Genomic DNA, 25,007 nt, shown 5'->3' on the forward strand with positions numbered 1-25,007 from the left:
TTAAGATTAAAACGTTATGATTTTCGTATTTTTATCTATTTTAAGTAATTATCTTAATGCACCTGCGCAGTGATGACTTCGAGAGTAAAATTCTGCTCTAACATAAGAGAGTGCATTAGTGCATTAAAATAATTGTTAATTAATCGATGCAAGTGTCTATTGTTGCTTAAAACTCTGAATATATGTTCTGTGATCCCTCCTCCTCGAAATCTACCGTTGATCTGAGTAATTATCCTCTGTTAAAGTTCTTTTGGTGAAAGTTGTTTACAGGACCTTCCGAACGTTGAGCACGTGTATAAAAAGAATAATAAACCTATTTAATAAAATTTAAGATTAAACCGTATTTTTATCTATTTTAAGTAATTATCTTAATGCACCTGCGCAGTGATGACTTCGAGGGCAAAATTCTGCTGTAACATAAAGAGAGTGCATTAGTGCATTAAAATAATTGTTAATTAATCGATGCAAGTGTCTATTATTGTTAAAAAGTTCGTAATATATGTTCGGAGCTCCGTCCTCTTCGAAATTCCCCTTCAGACTGGGCCTTCGTCCTCTATGTAAATTACTTTTATTGAAAGTTATTTATATGACTTTCCGAACGTTACGCATGTGTATAAAGGGAATAATGCTCCTTATTACTAAAATTTAAGATTATAACGTTCTGATTTTATTATTTTCCCCTCGAATTGATCACTGCGCAGGAGCGGTTAAATAATTACATAAAAATAATATAAATACGAAAATCATAACGGTTTAATCTTAAATTTTATTATTTGCTTATATTATTCCCTTTATACACATGCGCAACGTTCGGAAAGTCATATAAACAACTTTCAATAAAAGTACTTTCATAGAGGACAACGTCTCATTTCAACAGTGAATTTCGAAGAGGACGGTGCTCCGATCGTATACTCGGTGCTTTTAAACAACAATACACATTTACTTCGATTTATTAACAATTGTTTTAATGCATTAAAATTACTTTTTAAAATATATGTAGAAATGCATTTCTGAAAGCATACACACATGTTTATACATTAAGAATTAAATATATTTATATAAAATTCTATTACAATATAACTATATATATATACTAGATGTACTTTATAAGAATATATAATATACTACCATATAGAGGTACCTACTGTCGCCCCCTGGTAGTCCCGTTAAAAACTAAGATGAATCTGGTTAGATAAAAATGGGGACTTGTGAGCTTCTCTGGACTCGTGTATTCATTGGCGGAACGGCTAACGTAGATGCTATTGGCACGTTTAGTATGAGGAATTGGTCTGCCAGAGGGCAGTAAGATCGACAATATCAGCGCACGTACGAGTCATTTCTATGTAATGGAAATTTCATATTCTTGCATGAGATTAGCCTCCCTAAGGTTTTAAATTATATATTCTCTTATTCGATTATTTTATATACCAGTGTACAATTCCATACGAATATTTAAAAAATATTTTCTCGCAAGGATCAAGTTTTTCCAGAATATTTCGATATTTCGCATTATTTGTCGAAATAAAAGGAATCGTTTTTTCAGAATGTTTATACGGTATGAATCCACATAGTGAAAAATTACCGCGTAAATTATGCGAATGATGTTTTTTAAATAACGAATCTCTTCAGTGACAATAATGGCACGAGATGAAGAAATTGATGTTATCGTTGCGTCGTGACAATATCTGGTATTTAAATTATTTTGTGCCATACATCATTGAAATCGTCAAGTTTTAGAGTTTTACGTTCATTAGGAGGTGGATTTTCTTTTCACAATTCTCTGTGTCACGAGGTATTTGCGCAACATAATATTCAGAGAATTTATACTGGAGTTAAAATGGAGAACAGGTAAATTACAAGTTTCTTTAAGTTTTAATTTAATTGTTTGAGAATTTTGTTTTGTGTTACTTGCATGATTGGTTATGTAAAAAAATAGATTTTGTATATAATGCATGGAAACAATGATGGAAATAAAGATTAATTGTATTATCGTAGAAAAAGTAAAAAACGTACAAATAAGAAGAATAATACGTCTGGTAACTGGGTGAACAATAGTCAATACGATCAAAGCAACAACGCTATGTCAAACATAGAATATCCTCAAGTTGTGTGGCAACCAGGAATTCAATCACATGTTCCAAATCACAACGGACAACGTCTTTTTGCAGCCATGTCAGATCCTAGCGTTTGTAGTTATTCACCGATGCCAATGACTTACACGATGGAACCTGTGTCGCTTCCAACTATGTATAGATTGTATCAACCGATGCCTTACGGCATTCAAAATACGCATGCTAGACTGAAGCAAAAATTTAATCCAAAACCTCCAGTTATTCCTAGCGGATACACCAGTCTGCAAGAGAATAAAAATAATTCTACAATCATGTCGTCTTATCAGAATGGAGATTATGCTAGTTTACCGCCAGTTGCCAATAAAAGTAATGGAATTAACGAAGATGAAATAAGTTCAGAACATAGGAGATATTCGGATCCAGGTTTGGGACCTACAGAATCTTCCATTCACAATCAGGAGGAAGATTCAGATAGCGGTGACAGCAGTAGTTCCGTTACTACTATTGGTCGAAGTAACAAATTGGTTTTATCTCTTATCGAACAGGTTAGATTCATTTAATTAAATAACAATACATTGTTGATTAAAATATACAAATTTTGGAATACAGTTTCATGATATATTTGAATAAATTATACGTATTCATTTAATCAATTTCTTTTTTAGATGGCAGAATTAAAAAAAAGTAATGGCCAACTTTTCAAGGAATTAAGCGAGGCTAAATTCGAATTGGAGACAATGAAATTAAAATTTTCAGAATTTAAACATAGTTCTGATTATCAACCTGGAATGTTGTCAGGTAAAATTTTACTATTTTCTTTGATTTTTAATGAGTTACATATAAAGGAAGATTACTACAATACAATATAAATTATTTTTTTCTTATGATTATAGATCTTATTCGCGAGATCAGGGAAGCAAACAAAATGTGCGAGGAAGGATTAGTGATAAAAATACAATCTATGATGGAGGAGAAATCTAATCAAAGATTCGCCGATATAGAATTATTAAAGGTATGTGTATATATATATATCATATATATATATATATATATATATATATATATCATTTATATTTTATATATTAAATAATATTTAAAAAATTTTATTTAATATAAAAAATAAAGCAATTAATAAGGAGAATAGATCTTGTAAAAATATTGCAAGTTCCAAAATATCAGGATAAATGATTCATAATTTTGTATATTTTCGAAATATCTTATTTATAACTAAAATAGAGTTTTTTTTTCCAAGGTTTAGTGACTCGATCTTTCACGTAACTATTGTAGATATACTACTTATGTGTTAGTACACGTTCTGTTTGATTAGGATAGCCAGGTGATTTCAAGATCCTTTGTTCATTTCTTTTTTCGATCCTTTCCCTCCGATTATCACGTATACGCGAATTTCTATCAGATGATTATGTTCGTATTTTTCCAACTTGGAGCGTGAAAATCTTATCATTTTCTTCATTTCCCCACACAAATGAAAAATTTATTTCTACCTTCATTTATTTGCTTTTTCATGTTAAATACTTGATCAAAGTCATCTTCTTGATATAACACGTAGATGAAAATTGATTGAATTTTTCCAAGCGATATGACCAAGAATACCTTTTTTTTAAACAATTTAAAATTCATTAAAATAGATAAAAAATAAAATACGGAAGTGAAATAAGGACGTTTACAGATAAGGGTAGCGTCATAAGAATGATCTTATTCCTGACCAAAGGGAGAATATTGACGTTATAACTGACTGGCAGTTGATATCGGAGAACCTAATGTAGACATAATACGAAATATCCGTGACGTGGTAAAAGTGATTAGGTTTCACATGGGGGAGAGAGACGGGATGAGAGAGTGAGCGAATGAATGCTAGAGACGGAGAAAAAGAGAGAACGAGAAGAAAAAAGAAAGAGAGAGAGAAAGACAAAAACAGAGAGAGAGTGAAGGGAGGTGCCTGGAGAAGGACGCGTTTGAGGAGTGGAGAAAGGTGGAGGATGGGGCACTTAACGGCTGTCAGAGCCGGTCTCCCTCGTCCTCTTTTCCCTCTTTGCCCTGTCTTCTCAGGTTTCAACCATCCATTAGCCTCATCAACCGAAGCGATGGCGGCCACCGCCATGCCGCTTGCCTATTGGCAATCTCGTAATTGAACCTCCGGGAGCGTTTCATTGTCGTAGATGTAAATGTAGTTCAGTTAACTATGGACGATGCTCGTTGCGATCGAATAAAATACGACGGTATTTATACGCGTTCAATTTTATCATAGCGTCCTTCTATCCTTCGAATAAATCGACGCGTCTTTATAAATTATGCTTTTTTATTCTTTTTTATCGTCGTTTATACCATTCTCTTATGAAACATATAAAAACATACCTTTTTTTTTCCTGTTCAGGGCCAAATATCAAAGCTCGCGAAGGAGAAAGAGGAAAGCGAACGACGAGTATCCAAGTTGGAGGAAGAAGTAGCTATACTGAAGATGAGCGCAAAGTGAGTGGCTTTGTGTTACCTTTTAACGTATGAAAAAGATGCTTCTTGTGTGGTAAGAGGGTTTGATGAAGGAAAGAGGTCTTTACAAAATTTCATATAGTATTATTCTCTATCTGTCGTAACTGTTAGAGCGATCGTATTCGTCGAGTCCTACGATACACGTATAACATCGTTTTACATAAATCGCGAGAAAACGTATCAATATGTTGTTGCATTGGGGGATAAAAAGGAAAAAAAAGAAATAAATGAATGATCGTCTCGTCCAGTATTCGTAGGTTTTGCGATCGAAATCATATTTTGACGGTAAATAAATGATCATAATAACGAATAAATTGGATTATCGTTGAATATTTTTGACCAGGCGAAAATGGTTATATTCGTTGTCTAGCGTGAACACTCTTTGTTCGTGATATCGGACGTTAAAAGTAATAATAGTTTGTGATAAGAAACGATAGGCCGGTACGGTAATAAAGAGCAATTCTATTCCGGGATAGCAACGAGGGCCGAGAGATAGCAGCTTTCGAGGAGGAGACTTTGGCCTTGCGACGGGAACTACAGGAGGCACTAGCAACTAGGAATCTGACCGATGGAACGACAAAGCACGGGACAAAGTGCGTAAATGCGATATCAAGATCTGTCACGCCTGTAATTTTCGAAACGCCCCGTATAACGAGCACCCCCGTGCGTACCGCTCTTACCGAGACCTGCAACCTTGTTCCCGCCATCTCCTCCTCGATTCCTAGCACGTCCGTCGTCTCCGATCTCCGTTCTCGATCTTCGGAGTATTACCGTCTTCTCGACCGCGATAACAAACAGGAGGAGGAGGAGGAGGAGAAGAAGGAGAAGGCCAACTTGCTAAAGTTCGGCCTTGCCGAGTCTATGAACGAGGGGAAGGAACACGACAAAATGGTCGTCTTCCCAGTCGAGCCACCGTTGTTTCTGCTTGCCAACGAGAATAACGTAGAACAGTTAGAGTCAGTTCAAGAGAATCGGCGAAACGAGAAAATCGACGAGGCAGAGAGAACGAGAGCTGCCGGAGGAGGAGAAAAAGAAAAAGAAAGAGGAGGAGGAGGAGGAGCTGGAGCTGGAACCGGAACCGGAACCAATACCAATGCCAATACTAATTCCAATCAGAGAAAAGGATCGAAGAGATCTCGTAAGAAAAAAACAGCCGCGGCGAGAAAGAGCGATGATAATAAAGAAGATTCCATTTGGACGACGCGATTGGTAGCGACGACACCCTCGAACACCTCCCCGATAGTTAACGAAAAGAGAGAAAAGGAAGAAGAGGAAGCTCGTCGTTCTCCTCGCGATCGGCTCGTCGTCGAGAACGTACCGGAGGTCACCGTCGTCGACGGTGGCTCCTTCGTACCAAAAGATCTTTGCTCGGGAGCGGGAATCCTGACCTCCAGAGTCCTGACAGCACCTTCACGCGCCACCTACACCACCGCCTACATTTAGGTTCCGTACGCGCGGGGCCCGACAAAAAAGCAAACCACTCGTCGGCGTATCGCCGAGGGCAAAAGGGGGCTTCAAAGGGCTTGCTAGAGGCTACTACTATGTACATGTCGAATAGCACGTAGGTCTCTATCATACACTCCTCGTGCATGCACTCTTCCTAGTTTTATATGTTTTTTTTTTTTTTTTTTTTTTCCCCGAGATTACGTCGATCATATTCAACAGGATTTCACAAGCTTTATTACCTATATCGATCCTTCCTGCGATCTCGTTAAAAAGAACAAACGATCGCAATAGTCTATTTAGTCTGCGCGTACTCTCGGGAAAAACCAATGATACGTAGGATGCTTGGAATGTCTCTCGAATATCGTCTTCTTTATTATTTACTATCTCTATTTCTGTTAATAATCTGTTTCTTTTTTTTTTTCTTACTCCATTCCCCCATTTCTTTTCCTTCGCCGTTTACGTTTACACGTCTTTTTACGCTACTCCACGTATGCACGTATGCACGTATGCACATATGTAAGTAAGTATTTATATACTTGCATATCTCTCACTGTTTGATAATCACACAAAGTCTTTTTAGACTTTCTAATTCTTACGCACCTTTTCTCCTCTCTTTCCACAAATCGGCACGATCCCCTCCTCCTCCCTCTCTTTATTCTTCTTCCATTTGTCTGCTTTATTTCTTTTTATTTTAATTTTTTTTGTAATTTTTAGTACGTGGCACTGCTTAATACCAGCACATTTCCTTTGCTTGCTTCTGAATATTTTGATGGTGCTTGATCGGTTCTGATTAGAGGTGGTCCTATTTGAACGGATAAGAACGTAACGAATGAAAATGAAATGAAACGTGATTTGTCAGAATGGACAAGCTGATGGACGGTCTACGAAAAAAGGCAAAGGTCACCGTAAACAACGACAACGACGGCGACGAAGAGGAACGTGTCTTCTCTTCTTCCGTCAATCGTCGTTCGTCGTCTACTACCTGCCCTTCGTTCGATATTACTTCTACGGGAAAACGATGTCGTGCCCCGAAAAATTCTTCTCCACCCCCGCCTCCGTCATCGTCATCGTCATCGTCGTCGTCGTCGTCGTCATCGTCATCGTCGTCATCCTTGGCATCCTCGCGACTTGAGAACGAACCCGAGACAGAAGAAGACGAAGAAATCGGTTTAAACATCGACGAGGATGTTACCTCGACAAATTTCAAGGATTATACTAATCGTTCTGATTCTAAGCTAACTAATACACACGACAATTGTATGAATCTTTCAGGACCCGTTACCGACCTTTAAAAAAATAATCTCATCATCCTATTTTTTATCCTCGATATTCCTCGATATTAATTATCTCTCTCGACGCGCTTGATTAGTTATTAAGAATAATTTATTGTTAACTTCTCCCTCGTTCCCTCCCCCCCTCTTCCCTCACAACCCTTTCTACGTGTTTGACTTAAAAGTCTTATGGTTTCACTTGTTTTTTTTTTGGTCGTTGACGTTAACTTCGTGTACTTAAACGAACTGTCGTTTCAAATGAATTTTGTGAATTTTTTTTTATCTCTTTGTATTTCTTTCCTTTTTTTTTTCTTTTTATTTTTTTTAAGTATAAGTCGATTCGACAAGAACGAGAGGTTTTGCTTTTTTTTCTCTAAAACTTTCTCCATTTTTTTTTCTTTTTTTATTATATACGCGAAGAAACTTCATATTATTATTTGTATGCAATACGATTAACTCGATTGCGAAATCTCGTAGTCTTTTGTAATTCGTTATTGTAAAAATTTGTCATTTTATATGTATATAGGTATATATAGATACGCGTATACTCTTACGTATTTGTTCTCAAACGAAAACAAATTATCTCGAAGATCTGAAATGATTAATTACCGCGTATTATTCTTTTCGATATGATTACTGCCAAATCTCATTTTTGTGTTTCCCTTTTTTATTTTATTTTTTACTTTTTTTTCTTTTTTTAAAGCGAAAATAGAGGATGCACGATATTTATTGCGTCCCCCATAATATTTTCATTTAAACGATATACAACGATATAAAGTAGTGATTCTCTTCATTGATTAGTTCGTAAATTATAATAAACTATAATAATATAAACGTATGGGGAAAAATATATTTGTGTTATTAGGAATGAATAATTGAAAGAAAAAATATAAATAAAATAGTTGTTAAGGAAGAAATGATCATGTTATTGCATGATCTCATCGTCGAATAGATTATTATATATTTTCGTATATTTGCATGTAGGATTTATTATATTAAAATAATATAAATTGTATATATATATATATATAACAAGAATAACATATAATAGAAATGTATTTTAAACGAATGATCTTATTATTACAGTCGAACAGAGAGCGTTGCAATTTGAATTCGTTTGCACTTTCGTGTTTGAATTTTTAAAAAAAATGTCATTCGATCTTGTAACATTGATTTGCAGTTATTACTCGTCTTTGTTAGATAAATAACGTGCGAGCAAAATATCAAAGCAATTTATTTTGTCCTACGACGTAGCCATAAATTATATATCGACGCTCAAAAAGTCAAAATATTTATGACATTTTATTTAAAAGTATATATATTTAGAAAAAATAAATATAATTTTGTCGTCGATAGAAAAATTAATATTCCAAAATTTGACGTAACCTCGATGAAGAGTTAATTAATTCGTTAAAAGTGTTTATACCGGTCTGGCGCTTTAAATATTAACTTACTATAAATAATAATATTTTATTTTTCAAACTTTTCTAACGACGATCAATATTTTATATGAATTCTAGTAATTGATCTAATCAAATTAGTTTTAGATACTCGAAAAGTTAACAATTGCCTTATCGCATATAGTGTTTGCAGGAACAACATAACGTTGAATTGTAAAAACACAATAGTAGCGATAATTAAGTGATATATTGTTTTTATTAGAATTAACCAAAGATCGGGATTTTCTTATCTTTTATTTTTATTTTTATTCTCTTCCATGTATAGAGTTTTATCATAAAGAGAGTAAATACGATTAAACTAAATAGTTAACTGTTGTACTAATGAAACACCTACTAATGATAATGTTTATATGTAGTATATAAGTTTAACTAAGCAAATAATTCGTCTCTATTAATCGAAATAATAAATAAATAATTATTAAAAAAAAGACACTATTGGAAGATAAGGCCGTAATTAATGTAAGTACGGTTTACCGTACTATGAAATTTCAAGTTAAAGTGTATTTTCATGAACATTTTTTATAGACTTTGTAGTGCTTCTGATTAAACAAACCTGTGTGTCATCGCAGAATATCGCATATATTCAATATTTAATCTCTTTGTAATAATAATCTTTGATAGAACTATATATATACATATATATATATATATATATATTATATGATTTAATGTTAACCGTAATTTGTAATATTTATTTTTGTTTTTCTGCGGCAGCATTTTTCAGTTCAGTACTTTTCAAATGAATAGCTTCGTATCGTAATTAAACGGCTGTTGCAATTCCCTCGTTACACACACACACACATACACACGCTTACGCACGTACACGCATATACACCGTGACGTGTATATTTTTATATCACTTTGCATACGAGGTAAGAAATTCTCAGGTGACAATTTAAACGTCGTCGTGTGTAGGTTCGACGAGGCATAAATTATGATAAGAGTTATGATAAGTAGTAGGGCCATGATATGCTGCGTTGAGAAAGAAAGAAAGAAAGAGAGAAATACATCGTGTTCGCATATTCGAAATAATCGATCGGATTCTTCTCTCTTATATTGTATTATTTTTGTAAAATGATAAAACATGTGAAATATTTTCTTAGCCGAATTTGAATCTATTTAATAATTCCTTTATGATATAATAACGATAGAGAAAGGGATAAAAGAGATAAATTTGTACGGTTAATTTTCGTCGGTTCGAATAATAAAAATATGAGAAAAATCAACATCATCATCCTAGAGAGATCTTTTCTCTTTTATTTTAAAAAGATGAAAAGTAATGTAAGTACGCGTATCGCGTTCTAGTAATCGATTATTTCGATTTTTCCTTATAAAATAGATTGTTGGTATAATGGTACATTGTATATATTGTAGATACGGTGGAATCGTGTATTATTATTTTGATTAGCGGAAAACGTTTAAGTTAGTTTCTCTCCTTAGGTCGTTAATCGTGGTAGTTCTTACTCATTTCCTTCTTGCTCGTTTCGTTCGAGATGATCGAATGTTTATCCAGTGTCGTATCTCGTCTAGGTATAGGGTGTTCCAAGTGTTGTGATTAGCCAGACGCGGAAGGTGTTATTCTTGCGTATGGATCTATGTTTTTGCGTGCTGTGCAACCTCCCACGAAGATCGTCTGAAACAGTAAAAGGTATCTCGGTAGTATCTCGATAACAAGGTAGTAAGAAAACATTATTTCGACATCGAGATCCGAAGTAACGCTAAGGGAAACTTTCCGCTTTCCACCCCCGCTAAGATTCTTTCCGTATTTCTTCTTTTACGGATATTTATCGCGTAATATAAACTAATCGACTTTTTCAAAATATTCTTCATCATCTTCTACATTTTGCCGAATCTATTTTATTTCTAATTGAAAAATAATAAGAGAGCAAATTTTTACTCGTAGATGGAATATTACAATTTTTCTTTCTTTCATTTGATCGATATGACGTATTCGTACTTATGGGTAATGATAAAAACATGTTTTTAAGATTCATCATCATCATCATCATCATCATCATCATCATTATCATCATCATCATCGTCATTTCTCGGCGATAGATTTACAAAGAATCTATATATAAAGAAACCTTCGAAGGATCAGAGCGAAAAATACCGCGGTCGTAAATCGATTATGGTTTTATGGTGGCGGCATTTGCGACAGAAAAGTTTTTCGTTTGCGCGTACAACTGCGAACCTTTGTTCTTCCTATCTTGAGCAATGAATTGGTTGTGTTACCTGGTGCGCAGGTACTTTTGAATGCTTTTATGACGATTGTAGCGGTAACGCAGTATGCAGGTGAGAACGGAAGAAAAGAGAGATAAACAGAGAGAGAGAGAGAGAGAAGGAAAGATGGGATAGAAATATTAGGTTTAAGAAGAAGGTTTCATTTTTTTATTGCAAATAAAGAGTTTCATAAATTATAATAAAATAAAATAACAACAAAAAAATATAACGCAGAAGAGATACGAAATTCATTGAAGATAACTCCAACCGGATAGTCAATTAACTATTAACGTAAGAGGTATTTAATAGTCTGGAATAATAATAATAATAATAATAATAAAAAATAAAAAAGACAAGTTACGCGTTAGCTTTTCCTATGTGCATTCACCGAACGGGGCACGATCGATATCCCATGGAGAAGTTAACTCGTGGGAGTAACTCAGGTTCTCGGATAATTGAAACTCGTCGGTGAACTCTACGAGTCATCGCGTGAGCACGTTGCTGTTCGGGAGTGTGAGAGAGAGAGAGAGAGAGAGAGGGGGATAGTGGGGGTTGAAATTATTAAAATTGACTCGGTCGTAGAGTGACGTATGGGAGAGGTAAAGGGAAAGGATACTCGGACTAAAAATCGCCGCTAATTTGTGCCTTTTGATCCGCGGACTCATCCACCACCTGTCCTTGGACTACCTTTAGCGTCCCTTATCGATCGTCAAGCCTGACGAATTTTCCTTTACCTAAACGTACATATGATATTCATAAAAGTTAAAACCCGTCTGAAATGAATCCATGGTAAAGATCAAGAAACGAGGTTTAAGGGGGCTAAGTTTTAGATTCCTTTCAAAATTACCTTGGAAAAATTCGGGATAGTCGAACACGACGGTACAAAAGAAAGAAAGGTTTAAAAGTCAATGTTTTCGTTTTCTCTTTTTCTTCTTCTATTTTATTTTTTTTTTTTTTTCGTTCGGTTCCTCTCTCTCTCTCTCTTTTTTTTTGTTCTTCTTTCTTTCTCTCTTTCTTTCGTTCTCTTTTTCTTTGACTTTTTCTTTTTTTTTCTTTTTTTTTTTACCCCCGGCACGATAGGCTGCTTACAACTTTTACCTTTTTACAACGTTTACACGGAAACGGTGAAACGGAAATTTAACGAGAGAACGGCGGATAGAAAATGGAGAAAGAGGGGTAGGAGAAAGAGGTTGAGGTGGTGGTGGAGGTGGAGGTGGAGGTGGAAGAGGGAAGGGAGAGGGAGCTGGGCTCTGTTTGCACAATCGATCCCCCCGACCGTACGTGCTTTTACATGTACTGAAAGAGCTTCCTTTCTAGTCGGAGAACGTTGAAAAAAAAGAGAGATAGAGAGAAATAAAAGAGAAAAAAAAGGGGAAAAAAATGAAATAAGAAGAGAAAAAAGGGAAGGGGGGAGGAGGGGGGAGGGAAAAAAATTATAGAAAAGTCTGTTTCCTCTGTTCGTTTTCCGACGAGAACCGCGACGAACCGCGACGAACAGTTCTACGATGTTGCACCACTCCCCTCGCGACATTTTACATTTGCTCTCTCATTTTGTATCTCGCGACTAATTTTTCCTCGCGTACCTCACGCGTACCTCGAGTTTCCATCTGTCTACACGATAGCATAGAAATTTTAAAGTTAAAGAAGAAAATCAACGAGACCGAAGTTTTCCTCGATGACTCATCGTACGATACATTTAAATCTTGTATTTGTCAGGAGATTCAAAGTTCGAGGGTCAAGGTCCACAGTCCATTTTGTTACCTTATCTTGTCTAAATAAATAGAACAATAGTACAAAAAGAGATGGTTATCTATCCGAATTCTTGGAATTTAGTGTAAAGAAAAGTTGAAATCAAGAATTAAATCGTTCACATAATCGAAAAATGTTACTTCATCGTGATTATCGTCTCTGTAACAAACGATCGTGGAAAAATACGAACGTTTGAGGCGACGACCATCGAGAAAATAACTGGTCCGGCGATTTTTTAAAAATGAAATGAAAAAAAAATAAAACAAAGATAATAAAAAAAGGATACGATAAGGAAAAATAGATGGATATTTGTTGCGTGTGCTTTATCGTGACGGAGGTGGTGCAGACGCTATCCAGACACGTGCCGTGCGTGCTTCGTTGTGCTTTTCTCAGATTTGCGAGGGCCAAATCATCGGATGGGTTCTATCGGCCCGTCGGAGGGTTGCTCGGATCACCCCTTCTCTATCTTTCTCTTTTTCTCTCGATCGTGAACAAGCAAGAAATAATAGACTCTTCCCACGTTTCTCTTACTTTTCTCCTTTTCTTTTGCTTTTTATCATTTGTTATTTTTATTCTTTTCTGTTTTTCTTTTTTTCTTTTTTCTCTCTTCATCGGAAACATTTTGTAAGTACGATATATTACGATTTTATACGCGATTAAATCATAAATATCGTTGTTACTTACATCAATTTTTCTTTTTGTTCTCTTTCTATTTTTTTTTTTTATTTTTTTTTGATTACCTTTACGGGTGATCGTTAAAAAAAAATGTACAAATGATTGTTGATCGGATTTAAAAGCACGGACAAACACATGCGACTTTAATGGAATTTAGAATACCCCAATAAAAAAAAAAGAAAAAAGAAAAAAAAGCATTAAGAACGTCGGCCATCGGCCATGGTAAATCTAATTTAACGTTTAACAAGTTAATTCAATAATTTGCTGCTAGGGTGTGAAAATTGTGTTAAATTAAAAGTATTAAATAAAAATAACAAATACGATTGGAAATGATATACATATATATATATGTATATGTGCATATTAAAATTGTTTACTCGTTTAATGCAAATTTATATTTTTACATGTGTGTTTCTCCGTGTGTGACTGTAATATATTTACTTAATACGAATGAAAAAAAAAAAAAATGATCTCGTTTCGTTCATAAACAAATTAAATATTAAAATGATACTCGTAATACTACGCAAAATGTATGTTGGTTTATTTTTATTTTTTGTAACGGTAAGATATTTTATTTGACTACGGTCTTTATTTGATTGTTGGTAAAGGCAATAAATCAGCGTTGGTTAGGGTAGAAAGGGGTGGGGGTGATCAACGTTAGAAAAATAGAGTAGAATGTATTCACGGAAAGAAATGCACCAGAAAAATGACACATCTACCTGTCGTGTTATTGCTAAGGTTTGCTTTACTTTTGTCTATGATGATGGGTACTAGCGATTCTTTAGGATTTGTTGCTTTAACGTCAGTAGGACAACACAGATGTGCTGTCAATAAGTCAATGTTACACGTCAAAGAAAATCACGCGGGTCCACTTTTGATATACGTTGAAAAGTATATAACCGTACTGTGATTTGTTAAAAAAAAAAACAATCTCGGTTAAATATTATCCCCTGTCATGTTATAAATATTATTTGAGAAAATATTATTTCATAAGAAAAAAAAGTAAGATTATTCTAATAATAGAATTTTTTTTCTCGAATATTTTATTTCTTTGTTTGGTAGTAATTCCATAGAAATGTAAAAACTTAAGAAAAGTAAATAGAAATATTATCCCATGAACACAGAATGATCTTTCGAAAGAAGGTATATAGTTTTTACATTGCGGCGAGGAATCATCATTGGTGTTAATAATACAAAGAAAGGGATGAGACCACCCACGTGGAGGGTCAGGTAGAGTAGTCGAGTCTTTTGGGAAAATCACGAGTTACCGTCGCTTCGGATACCCACGATTCTCTTCGTTCCTATTTCGTCATCTCTCCTTTGTATTTGTTTTTAAAATGACCAAACACTTTTTTTTATTATGGTCAATAGTCATAAGTAACCTTTTTTCTTTCTCATTGTCATTGATCATCGGTTTTCCAATAATAGGAGGATTTTTATAAATTTTTGAAATGGGTAAAGAGGTATTCCAAATGGTAAAATAACAATTGTTGTACGCGTACGAAAAAGGAAAGAAAAAAAAATAAAATAAAGAAACAAAGAGAGAGAAAGAGAAAAGGTTGGTAAGGAAGGGGAAATGCAAACCTTGACGCAAAGGCAAAAGAGTGTTGTCGCGCGCGTTTAATCGTATCTTCGTTTAAAAGCGGCCGTTTGACAAATCGATCGAGTCCGCGATATCGGTAATCTAGGTCAAATAGCAAATCGTTATTTAATCGTAGATTAAGGACCGAGACTAACCGAGACAAACAGATCTCGATTGCGCACTTGTATCCAGACGGGACGAGGCACGAGGGGTACGATTTGTTATAACGTAGAATGCTTTGCCCGGCACATTGTAGCTACTTGTTTACAGGGACAATATTTTCATTCCGCAAACAATTCGTGGCTCGATAAAGACCCGGTACAGGTGGGTGCTTGGATCTAACGTTGTAACGTGCAGCTCGTTCGTGAATGCTTCTATACCTATACTATGCGTGTTTACGAATCTCTCGAGTAAAGTATTAGCCGACTCTAAACGCTCGAATCATCGAGTTGTGTGCCTTCAATTCGTCGCTCGACTTTTCAACGATATTTCCCTTCTTTCCTTCCCCCCCCCCCCCGCCCCGCCATTGCGTGATATATTATATCGACGCGCATCTTACTTCCGAACTAAAGTCAATCTTACTTTTTTTATTTTCATAATTGATGAACAATTTTCCATTTTATCTTGGACGTTAAATTAATCATCTCCCGTCCTGTTATTTGTAAAAATATATATTGTTCACCTTTCTACAGGCTGACAAAAATTCTATTCTGTATTAAGATATTAGTTTTCTTTGTAAAACGGTGGAGATAGATATTAATGGAAGTGTCATTAGAATCATTGTCATTGACGTTAGAATCATTATTAATTTCTTTTTATATTTGCAAAATAAAGATAAATTTAAAACATAATAGAAGAATGCATTAAGATAAATTATCTTGTTTAGAATAATAAAGTCAGAAAAAAGATAAAGCATGATGAAAGGGTCTCTTGAGAAAAAATAGTTATTTTTGAATTTGTAAGGTGAAAGTTAGAAAAAAAATACAATTGAAAAAATGAAAGACATTAACCGGAACGGATAGATGTGACTAATCGTTTAAAAGGACGATTTTTGTATTTTTTTCATGATAGATTAACAAAAGCTAACGATTATAATAAAAATGTTATTATGCGTTCATTTTTTATAAAAAGGAAAAAAGAACGTTATCCGTATATATTAACATATAAATAGATTAATAGAAGAAGTAAAGAATAATTAACGCCGATCATCGATAGTCGGATCGATTGATTTATTCATATTGTTTTAATGCAAATAAATAAATAAGTACATGCACGTGCATACGTTTGGCCAGACTGATATATCAAATAAATCAATATTCTTGTTAATTATTTAGCCCCAAAATTAAGAAATATATGATCGTTAAATTGTTTTCTAAATGCATACTTTTGGGGACAAACTGGTGGCGTTAAACATTGCGTTAATTTGCTCGTATCGATTATTATAGATAATCAAATTAATCGTCATTTATTTTTGATAGGTCATTATTTAATTTTCAATCACCGCAATTTGAGGATGAATAATACACGTAACAGCAGCGTATACTTATATAACAATCCGTTCTTTACATTTCGGATAAAACTAAAATGTACAAATAATAAATACATATATATATATATTAACAAGTAGTTTTATAAACGACACAAATACAAAGATTTAAAAAAGGATCGATCTTGCGTTCAAATATTTGTAGCTGTGCCTACGACAAGATCAAGCTGTTTGTTAACAAACGTATTAAACGACAATTGAAAATAATTTGAAATGGTAAAAAATAAACAACGAGGAATTTGATAAACGATAGCAAACGTATATCTATGCATCTATTTAGGTTTATCGAAATACCTCGTGTTCCGATAGGGAAGAAAACCGAGATTGTTACGATGGGATGAATTCAGCTTATGTTAGTCCTTCACCGATAAAATAACATCCTTGTTCGCACCACCCAAAAGAAATTGAGAAACACCGCACGAAAAAAAGTACACCTTGGGAAGAAGAAGAAAAAGAAAAAAAATAGAGAAAGAAAGAAAAAAACAAATAGAAATAAATTCCGATAAGATGTAAAAAGGATAAGAAAAAAGTATCACGCTGACGCGTGGAAAAAAGATAAAGATAAAAGAAAAGCAAGCTGGACATCGGGCTATCTCGTGAAGAAGGAGGAGAAGGTGATGATGAATAAAGGCAGGTAAAAAAACGTTGCGAGATAAAAAAAAAATAGAGGAAAAAAAAAAAAGAGGCGACGATTAGAAAGGTCGGACGAGGAGAGCGATAGGTGTAAAAACGCGTGGCGGATCGGTCGTCGCGAGGGGGTGCGGGGGGCGGAAGGGGGAGAAAGAGAACGAGAGTGAAAGAAGGAAGGAAGGAAGGAATGAAGGAAGGAACGAGAGAGAGAGAGAGAAAGATATATAATATGAAAGCAGAAAGGAACCCGAGAACGTGGTCGTCCCGACGCTCGACCCGACCCGACGCCCGACCCGACCCGTCGACGGCGGCGCTTATCGGCCAAGAGAGAGGAGAGAGATTGCGCAAGCGGCCTTCGGACGATTTCAGAGCACCCGAGGATACGGCGCTTGCGCTACTAAGGGAAACAGAAAGAGAAATGATAAAGAGGGGGAGAAGTCGCGTCACGAGCACGATTCAACGCATCTCGAAACTCGGTGGCGTGGCCGCGGCACGAGAGGCTGAGTCGTCCGATTGGTTGGCCGAACCGAACGGTGGGGATGGAAATGTTACGATTGGTTCGAATAGAACTATCGGGCGCGGCGCCATATTGCGCAGGTGGGGGCTGTGTTTGAACAAGTCTTGGCCGACTCAAGAGTAGCGGACTACACTCGCTAACCGGCCTCCATCCATACGGCATACAGAGCTAGAGAGTAGTGTAGAGGTGAGGTGGCTTTAAACAGGCACAATTTAAACAACCCGAGCGCGCTTCTACGCGACGATCGGCTAGTGTCGCCGCCACCGTCGACGTCGTCGTCGTCGTAGTCGTCGTCGTCGTCGTAATCGTCATCGTTGTGTTGTTATCATCATTGTTGTTGTTGTTGTTGTTATTGTTGTTGTTGCTGTTGTTATTGTTGTTTTTGTCGTCGTCGTCGTCGTCGTCGTCGTCGTCGTCGTCGCAGCCGCCGCCGGCATTATCGTTCGCGTAAAAGTGTTCAGGTCTCGCGTCGTTTGTCAGAACAACAATTCCAATTAGAAAATATACCGAGACCGCCCCGCGTGCGCGTGCGACGAGAGCATACACTTGCGTGTCATCGAGTGTCCTTCGTGCCGACCCGAACCGACGGACGTCATGCATACATACCTTCACTCCTGAAGAACTAAGTGCACGAATAGGAAATATAGATATCTTTCGTGAGAGTCGATTGTTAATTTTGAAAATTAATCACTGAAATTCCGGTGAACTTTCGTCAAAGTGCGAGGACACGAGGATAAGATTTTCAGTGCTGGTAAAAAGATTTAAGTGAGTTTTTGGTGTAATCACGAGGAATAAGGACAAAGAGGAAAAGTAAAGAAACACGAAAGATTCGGAGTTACGACGAGAAAATAAAAGTAAATTGGAAAACGTAGAGTGAAGGTTTAAAAATTCTTTGAAAAAGAAATTGAAACGTTAAACGCGTGGCAGCCAGTGAGAGACGCGTGGATTAAAGTGAAGGAAGTACGGGAGGATATAAGATTAAGGGGTCACCGGATTATCAGCAGTCGTGGTACCGAGGCTTTCATGATTCCCGCTTGACGTCTCGACAACAGCCCACCCCGGCGCCGGTGAGCTCTATGACCATGCTCCAGTCGCAAAAGCTGTATAGCGAGGCTGGCAGTCTCGGTGGTGCCATGACGAGCGCCGCGATGTCCAGCATGGGCAGCATGGCACCCACCTACAGCTCGATCAATTCTATGGGCTGCGTGTCTATGGGAATGTCGATGGGCGTTGGAGTCGGGCCGAGTTGCAGTCCTCAGGGAGCCGGCGGATTCAACATGAGCACGATGAGCTCGGCTATGGGGATGGCTTCGATGGGGGGCGGTGGAATGGGCGGCTATGGAGGTACGTCGATGGGTGGCGGGGGCGCCTGCATGAGTGCCGTTGGTTATGGCCCTTTAACGCCGGGAGGTGGTACCGCCGTAAGCAGAGACCCATTGTCGTTAGCCGAGCCGGACTCTCCGAATTCTGCCCTTCAGCGTGCACGCACCGACAAATCTTACCGAAGAAGTTACACGCACGCGAAACCGCCTTACTCCTACATTAGTTTGATCACCATGGCGATACAAAACGCGCCGACCAAAATGCTCACGCTCTCGGAGATTTATCAATTCATCATGGATTTGTTCCCGTTCTATCGGCAAAATCAGCAGAGATGGCAAAATTCGATAAGACATTCGCTGAGCTTCAACGATTGTTTCGTCAAGGTACCGCGAACGCCCGATAAGCCGGGCAAAGGTTCCTTCTGGACGCTCCACCCGGAGAGCGGTAACATGTTCGAGAACGGTTGTTACTTGCGCCGTCAAAAAAGGTTCAAAGACGAAAAGAAAGAGTTGTCGAGGCAGAATAACAAACACCAACAACATCAACAGCACCACACGGCGGGAGCCGCGGTCGCTGCCGCCGCCGCCGCTGCTGCAGCCGCCGCAGCCGCCGCCGCCGGTCACAACAGTCCTAATTCTCACGATCTCGGACACGGCGGTAAGAAGACGCCCTCGTCCCTTCATCACGCTCCGCAGCAACAGGACGACAAAGACCTTCATTCTTTGGTCTCGTCTCATCATCACCATCACTCGACGGCCGGTCTTCATCAGCATCACGCCGCTCTGAAAAGCGACACCACCGATATCGGTGGACTGTTAGGACCAGATCTCGGTACGACTCACGACGAGCTTACGGCCATGGTCAGTCGTACTCTTCATCCTCACTTGTTGTCCGATCCGGCGGCTCTTCATCACGGCATGGCGGGTAGCTTAAAACAGGAGCCACCTTATACCGCTGCCAGTCATCCGTTCAGCATTACCAGGCTATTACCCGGTGCAACGGCAGGAACTTCGCCGGGTGCTCAAGACACGAAGCCGCCAGAAATGAAGATGTACGATCAGATTCATCAGAGTTACGCGAATTTCAGTTCGCCCCATCATCCGCACGCGCATTCCGCGCCGCCGAGTCATCATCATCACAACGGGATGCACGCTGGCTCGAACACCGGCGGGGGACCCATGCATAATATGACCAATCACCATCATCAAGAGTATTACCAGAGTCCTTTGTACCATCACGCGACCAGCGTGAGTACCAGCAGTGCGCCTCCTCCCCCGTCGGTCGCGACGGCGGCTCCGGGATTGTGACATCACGCTACCCACCCCTACGCCTTGGCTTGAGTCGCTGCCGTTGCGGCCTATGCCGCCGGTAGTACCGTCGCTAATTTAACCCATCATCCGAGGACAATGCTCGACGACGTTCTTCCTTCATCGCCACCGCCGTTGCCGCCAGCACCGCCACCGCCGCCGCCGCCGCCGCCGCCACCGCCACCACAGCCACCGCCACCGCCACCGCCACCGCCACAACCACAACCATCGCTCCCTTCTCGGTCTTCCTCTTCGTCTTCTCTCGCGCAACATCATTATCATCAACAGAACAGCAGCAGCATCGTCGTCGACGTCGTTCCGACGAAAGCTCTTCTTCTTGGCTCGACGAGTACGACGAATACGAGGAAGATGAAGAGGACGACGAGGCGGAAGGTATCGCGTGAAAAGGAGACTCTCTGATTCGATCCAAGGTACGGCCAAAACCGGTATTCGAACAATGATCTCGAAAATTCTCTTTTCTATCGCAAATAACACTTCGTTTTGATCATTTTATATTATCTTTCCATCCTCTACGATTATTACGTATCGTTTTAATTGGAAAGTACGACGCGTCGGTCATTTGCGATTTCTTTCCCTTGCTTTCCCGAATAGTTTTCCTCGTCCTCGCGAAAAAAGTGAAAAAGCCTTGGACTTTGATTCGCGTACGTTCGAGTTGCGAATTCGCGGCAGGGTGTGTGTTGATGATGATGGTGGTGGTCGTGGTGGTGGTGGTGGTGGTGGTGGTGGGTGGTAGTGACGATGACGAAGACGAAGGTGGTGCTACTACTACTACTACTACTACTACTACTATGGAATTTTAAAGGCATAATTAATGACGATGATCATGGGTGCGTACGTCTAATCGATCAATGTATACATTGCAAATTGCAATCGAATTGCAAAAAGAAAAAAAACAGAATAAAAAAAAAGAAACGGTGCGAAAGTGTCTCTCCGATATGCGACCGATTAGCTTCGAACATCGATATTCGATAAATATCTATACACATATATCACTGTATTGGCCGCGTAAACGTGAAAACGTTATTTATGTTTTCACTCGTTGGATATTATTGCGAGGACAATATTTTCGATTCTATATTTACACGCGAGACACGACGAAGAAGAATATGCTTTGACGCGAGCTTAATGACGAATTTTAACGGGGTTAGTCGAACCGAGAGATTAATATTAATAATAATTAACAAGAAAGAGAAAGAGAGGAAGAGAAGATGATTATGATGATGATGATAAAGATAAAGAAGAAGAAATAGAGAAAGAAGAAGAAGAAGAAAAAGAAAAAAAGAAGTAAAACGTTGTTGCCACTGCGATTACATTTAACCGATAATGCAGACGATGCTTTATAGTTTTTGCGATAGTTTTATTTCGCGCACAATCGTTCCTCGAGCCTCCGTCCACGATCCTGTACTTACGTAGCATGGAGTGGTATACAACGATTCTTATAGACGCTAGAATTTAAATAGAAAAGAAGAAGCTCGTAGTGTGCTTTACTTTCAAACAAAACGATCGAGAGTTTGACCATCGATCGCGATTCGTCTTCTTCGACAATTAACAATTTTATTTCACTCCTTTCTTTTTCTTTTTCTTTTTCTTTTTTTTCTTTCCAAAAAATTCTTCATTTTCATTCGATTTTCCGGCTCAAATTTATTTCTCTTTCTCTGTATCATTTGTCTCGATGATTTTCTAATCAATCATTTATAAGTATATATATATATATATATATATATATCAAAGTATGTGCGAAAATGTGCGATGCTTTGCGTATACGATGCGTGAAAGAATAAAAAGGAAGCTTTTCATTGAGAACGTAACTTCGAGCGAATGCGATGTTCGAGTATCGATATTACGATTGGTATTAATCGAGCGACAAGAAATCTTTCGAAAAAAAATAAATCATTTTCCGATTATTAGTTATTTTCAACGTATATTTATTATCGTTTGTTGTTTAGAAAAGCACGCTCGCTTGTTTTCGGTCGTTGATCTCGATTTCGCGCGTCACACTTATCGCCATCGGTCTCTAATACTACTACTACTATACTACTACTACTACTACTACTACTACTATTATTACTACTACTACTAATACTAAACTACCGCATATTTTCAACGTATATCGTGGTGGATGATCTTAAGGTATATGTTAAATCAACGATTTGTATTGTTATCGCACTTCGCGATCAAACGTTCGATAGAAATCGATGGCGATAAGAAGAAAAAGAAAAAGTAGAAGAACGAACAACAAAAATAATGAAATATACAAAAAATTAATAAATATTAATAATATATTATTATACGATAATAATAATAATAATAATAATAATAAAAATAATAATTTCGCTCGTAGTTCGTTCGCACGATGATGCATCTTCGAAATGATTCGACGTTTAATTACATATGCAATGTTTGTAGCTGTTGTGTCGTCTAAGATCTATCGAAGAAGCATTATCGTAATGATAGCGGGAGAAGAATAGAAAAAGAAAATAATAGAAAATGTGCGAGGAGAGAAGAGAGGGAGAGGATTTAACTTGAGCAATGTTACCTTGTACGCCTATGTATTTATAACGTTTCGGTGAGTTTATCGATCATTACATAATATCATCGTTCGGCCGTCGTTCGGAAGCCGTTATCTTTTTAAGCGTGCTCGTAGAAGTTATAAAACCTTAAAACGTTGGTACAACGAGATCGTGAATATACGGTGTGTATCGTCCATACCAAATATACAATTATTATAATTCACAATCGGTCGGAGACACGAAGCAACTGTTAACAAAAATTCATTCATTAATTAATTAATTAAATAGAGAAATATACGAAGAAAGATAAATAAAGAAGAAACAAGAGACAAAAATCAAAAGAAGAATAAAAAGGTGAGGAAGAAACGGAAGGCGACGAAGAAGAAGAAGGAGAAATAGAAGAGGAGGGGGAAGCGTGTATAAAAAAAGAAAAAAGAGAGTAAATCTGAGAAAGATGATGATAGGTTGTTGGCTGCGGTGCTGTTTAAATAATGACGGTGAATATTAAAATTAGGGTGGTGGGTGATATATGCCGGCACAGGGCGACAAAAATGTGATAATCCGCGAAATTAAATATTAATTAGCGAACGTATACTCGCGAGGACGATTATTATGCATTTCAAATGCGTCCACTTGTGCGTGCGTGCATGCGAGTGTGTGTGCGTGCGTGCGTAAGCCTCTCTCGCGCGTGTCCCAACAAACGGAAATAATCAAAGAAATAATATTAACAAAAAGAATGAAAGAAAAAGAGATAAAGATAATGAGATAAAATTATATAATTAAATATAATATAACATAAAACGTTTTTCGAATCTGATGGACGATTAAAATAACAATGTTTTCGCCCACGAACGTTTCAAGAATGAATTTTCTTGTGAAAGCGTCGCGCAGGATACGTTCAGTGTTTTTTTGTATGATACGTGTAGATAGTCGACAACGTGTAACACGTATAATGTACAATATTCTATGTTACAGAGAGGTATATATATAATTAAATGAATACAAATATAAAAAATATATATATAAAAATAAATGGAATCTTTAATGATAAATAATGTTAGGTGTATACATATTATATATAAAAATGTATGTATGCGTGTGTGTACGTGAATGTGTGTATGTGTGAGAGAGAGAGAGAGAAAGAGAGGCAAAAAGAGAGAGAGAGAGAAAAGGTAAATCAATTGAGAAAACGATAGAACGAAAGAGTGAACGAGCAAGTGAGAAAGAAAACGGTGTCGCAATGCACTGTAATCGCGTATTTCAAAAGTATATATGAAGATAGGGTACAGGATTTTTTCATTCACGCGCTATGTTTTCTTTTTTATCCTTGCTTACATTCGCACAGATCTGTTGAAGAAAGTTCATAGGGATCTTTTTTTAATCGTCAGAATTAATAATAATAATAATAATAATAATAATAATGATAATGATAATGATAATGATAATGATAATGATAAAAAAATGACACTTTTGAAATACGCGTTTAGCACATAGAAATCTGTAAATAACGACTGGCGTATCGCAAGAGATCACTCCTCCTTAATATTATTATAATTATTAGTATTATTATTATTATTATCATCTCTTCATCGTAATAATAATATAATAGTAATAATATAATTATTATTATTATAATAAAAATTAATATTATAATACGAATGAATATTATAATAATTATTATTATTATAATATAAAAATTAATATTATAATTATTATTATTATTATTATTATTATTATATTATTATTATTATTATAATTATTATTTTTACTACTATTATTATTATTATTGTCATTTTTATTCTTATTATTGTCCCTATGATTACTATTATTATTACTATTATTATAAGCATCACTGCAATTATTATATAATTTGATTGTTTTATTTGAATACCGTATTAACGTCTCGCCGTTTCGCATCATCATTGTTCAATTATTTCGAGAGAATTCGGCCGATGGAAGAATCAAGGACGAACGAACCTTGTCGACAGATCTCGAGTGGAGGAGGAGGCGTACGAAATTGAAAATCTCAAAAGAACGACGAAATCTCATACACTTGTATATTAAAAATGCTTTCACTCTTACTTGCCCTTCGCCTTATTTTTAATCAATCATTTCAACGATAGTTTCTTCCCTCGGCTGTAATTCGTGCCGCTCGATAGATTATATATTT

The 25,007-nt window shown here is 37.0% G+C and overlaps 2 protein-coding genes and 1 long non-coding RNA gene across 4 annotated transcripts; 2 read left to right on the plus strand and 1 right to left on the minus strand.

The window, feature by feature from the left end:
• The first annotated feature begins 1,362 nt into the window (after nt 1-1,362).
• LOC122524668 lies at nt 1,363-6,965 on the plus strand. Of its 2 annotated transcripts, XM_043647041.1 has the most exons (9): nt 1,363-1,555; nt 1,630-1,688; nt 1,732-1,848; nt 1,996-2,617; nt 2,738-2,870; nt 2,966-3,084; nt 4,465-4,559; nt 5,054-6,138; nt 6,883-6,965. In XM_043647041.1, the coding sequence occupies exons 2-8, from the start codon at nt 1,648-1,650 to the stop codon at nt 6,018-6,020; spliced, it is 2,094 nt and encodes a 697-aa protein (XP_043502976.1). In that variant the 5' UTR covers nt 1,363-1,555; nt 1,630-1,647; the 3' UTR covers nt 6,021-6,138; nt 6,883-6,965. The 2 variants fall into 2 exon arrangements, with proteins under 2 accessions (XP_043502976.1, XP_043502977.1); XM_043647042.1 differs by having other exon boundaries at nt 1,363-1,688; nt 1,755-1,848.
• A 3,264-nt stretch (nt 6,966-10,229) lies between these two features.
• On the minus strand, nt 10,230-16,912 carry LOC122524669. The gene is made up of 2 exons (XR_006305598.1): nt 16,824-16,912; nt 10,230-10,387 (listed from the first exon to the last, which is right to left on the minus strand). It is a non-coding gene; the product is annotated as an uncharacterized LOC122524669 (long non-coding RNA).
• A 1,121-nt stretch (nt 16,913-18,033) lies between these two features.
• LOC122524777 (silk gland factor 1-like) lies at nt 18,034-22,800 on the plus strand. The gene has a single exon (XM_043647207.1). It carries the CDS (start codon nt 18,753-18,755, stop codon nt 20,304-20,306), a length of 1,554 nt encoding a protein of 517 aa, XP_043503142.1. The 5' UTR covers nt 18,034-18,752; the 3' UTR covers nt 20,307-22,800.
• The last annotated feature ends 2,207 nt before the right edge of the window (nt 22,801-25,007 follow it).

Source organism: Polistes fuscatus, unplaced genomic scaffold (assembly GCF_010416935.1).
Source record: "Polistes fuscatus isolate 324 unplaced genomic scaffold, CU_Pfus_HIC Scaffold8, whole genome shotgun sequence".
NCBI classification, from domain to species: domain Eukaryota; kingdom Metazoa; phylum Arthropoda; class Insecta; order Hymenoptera; family Vespidae; genus Polistes; species Polistes fuscatus.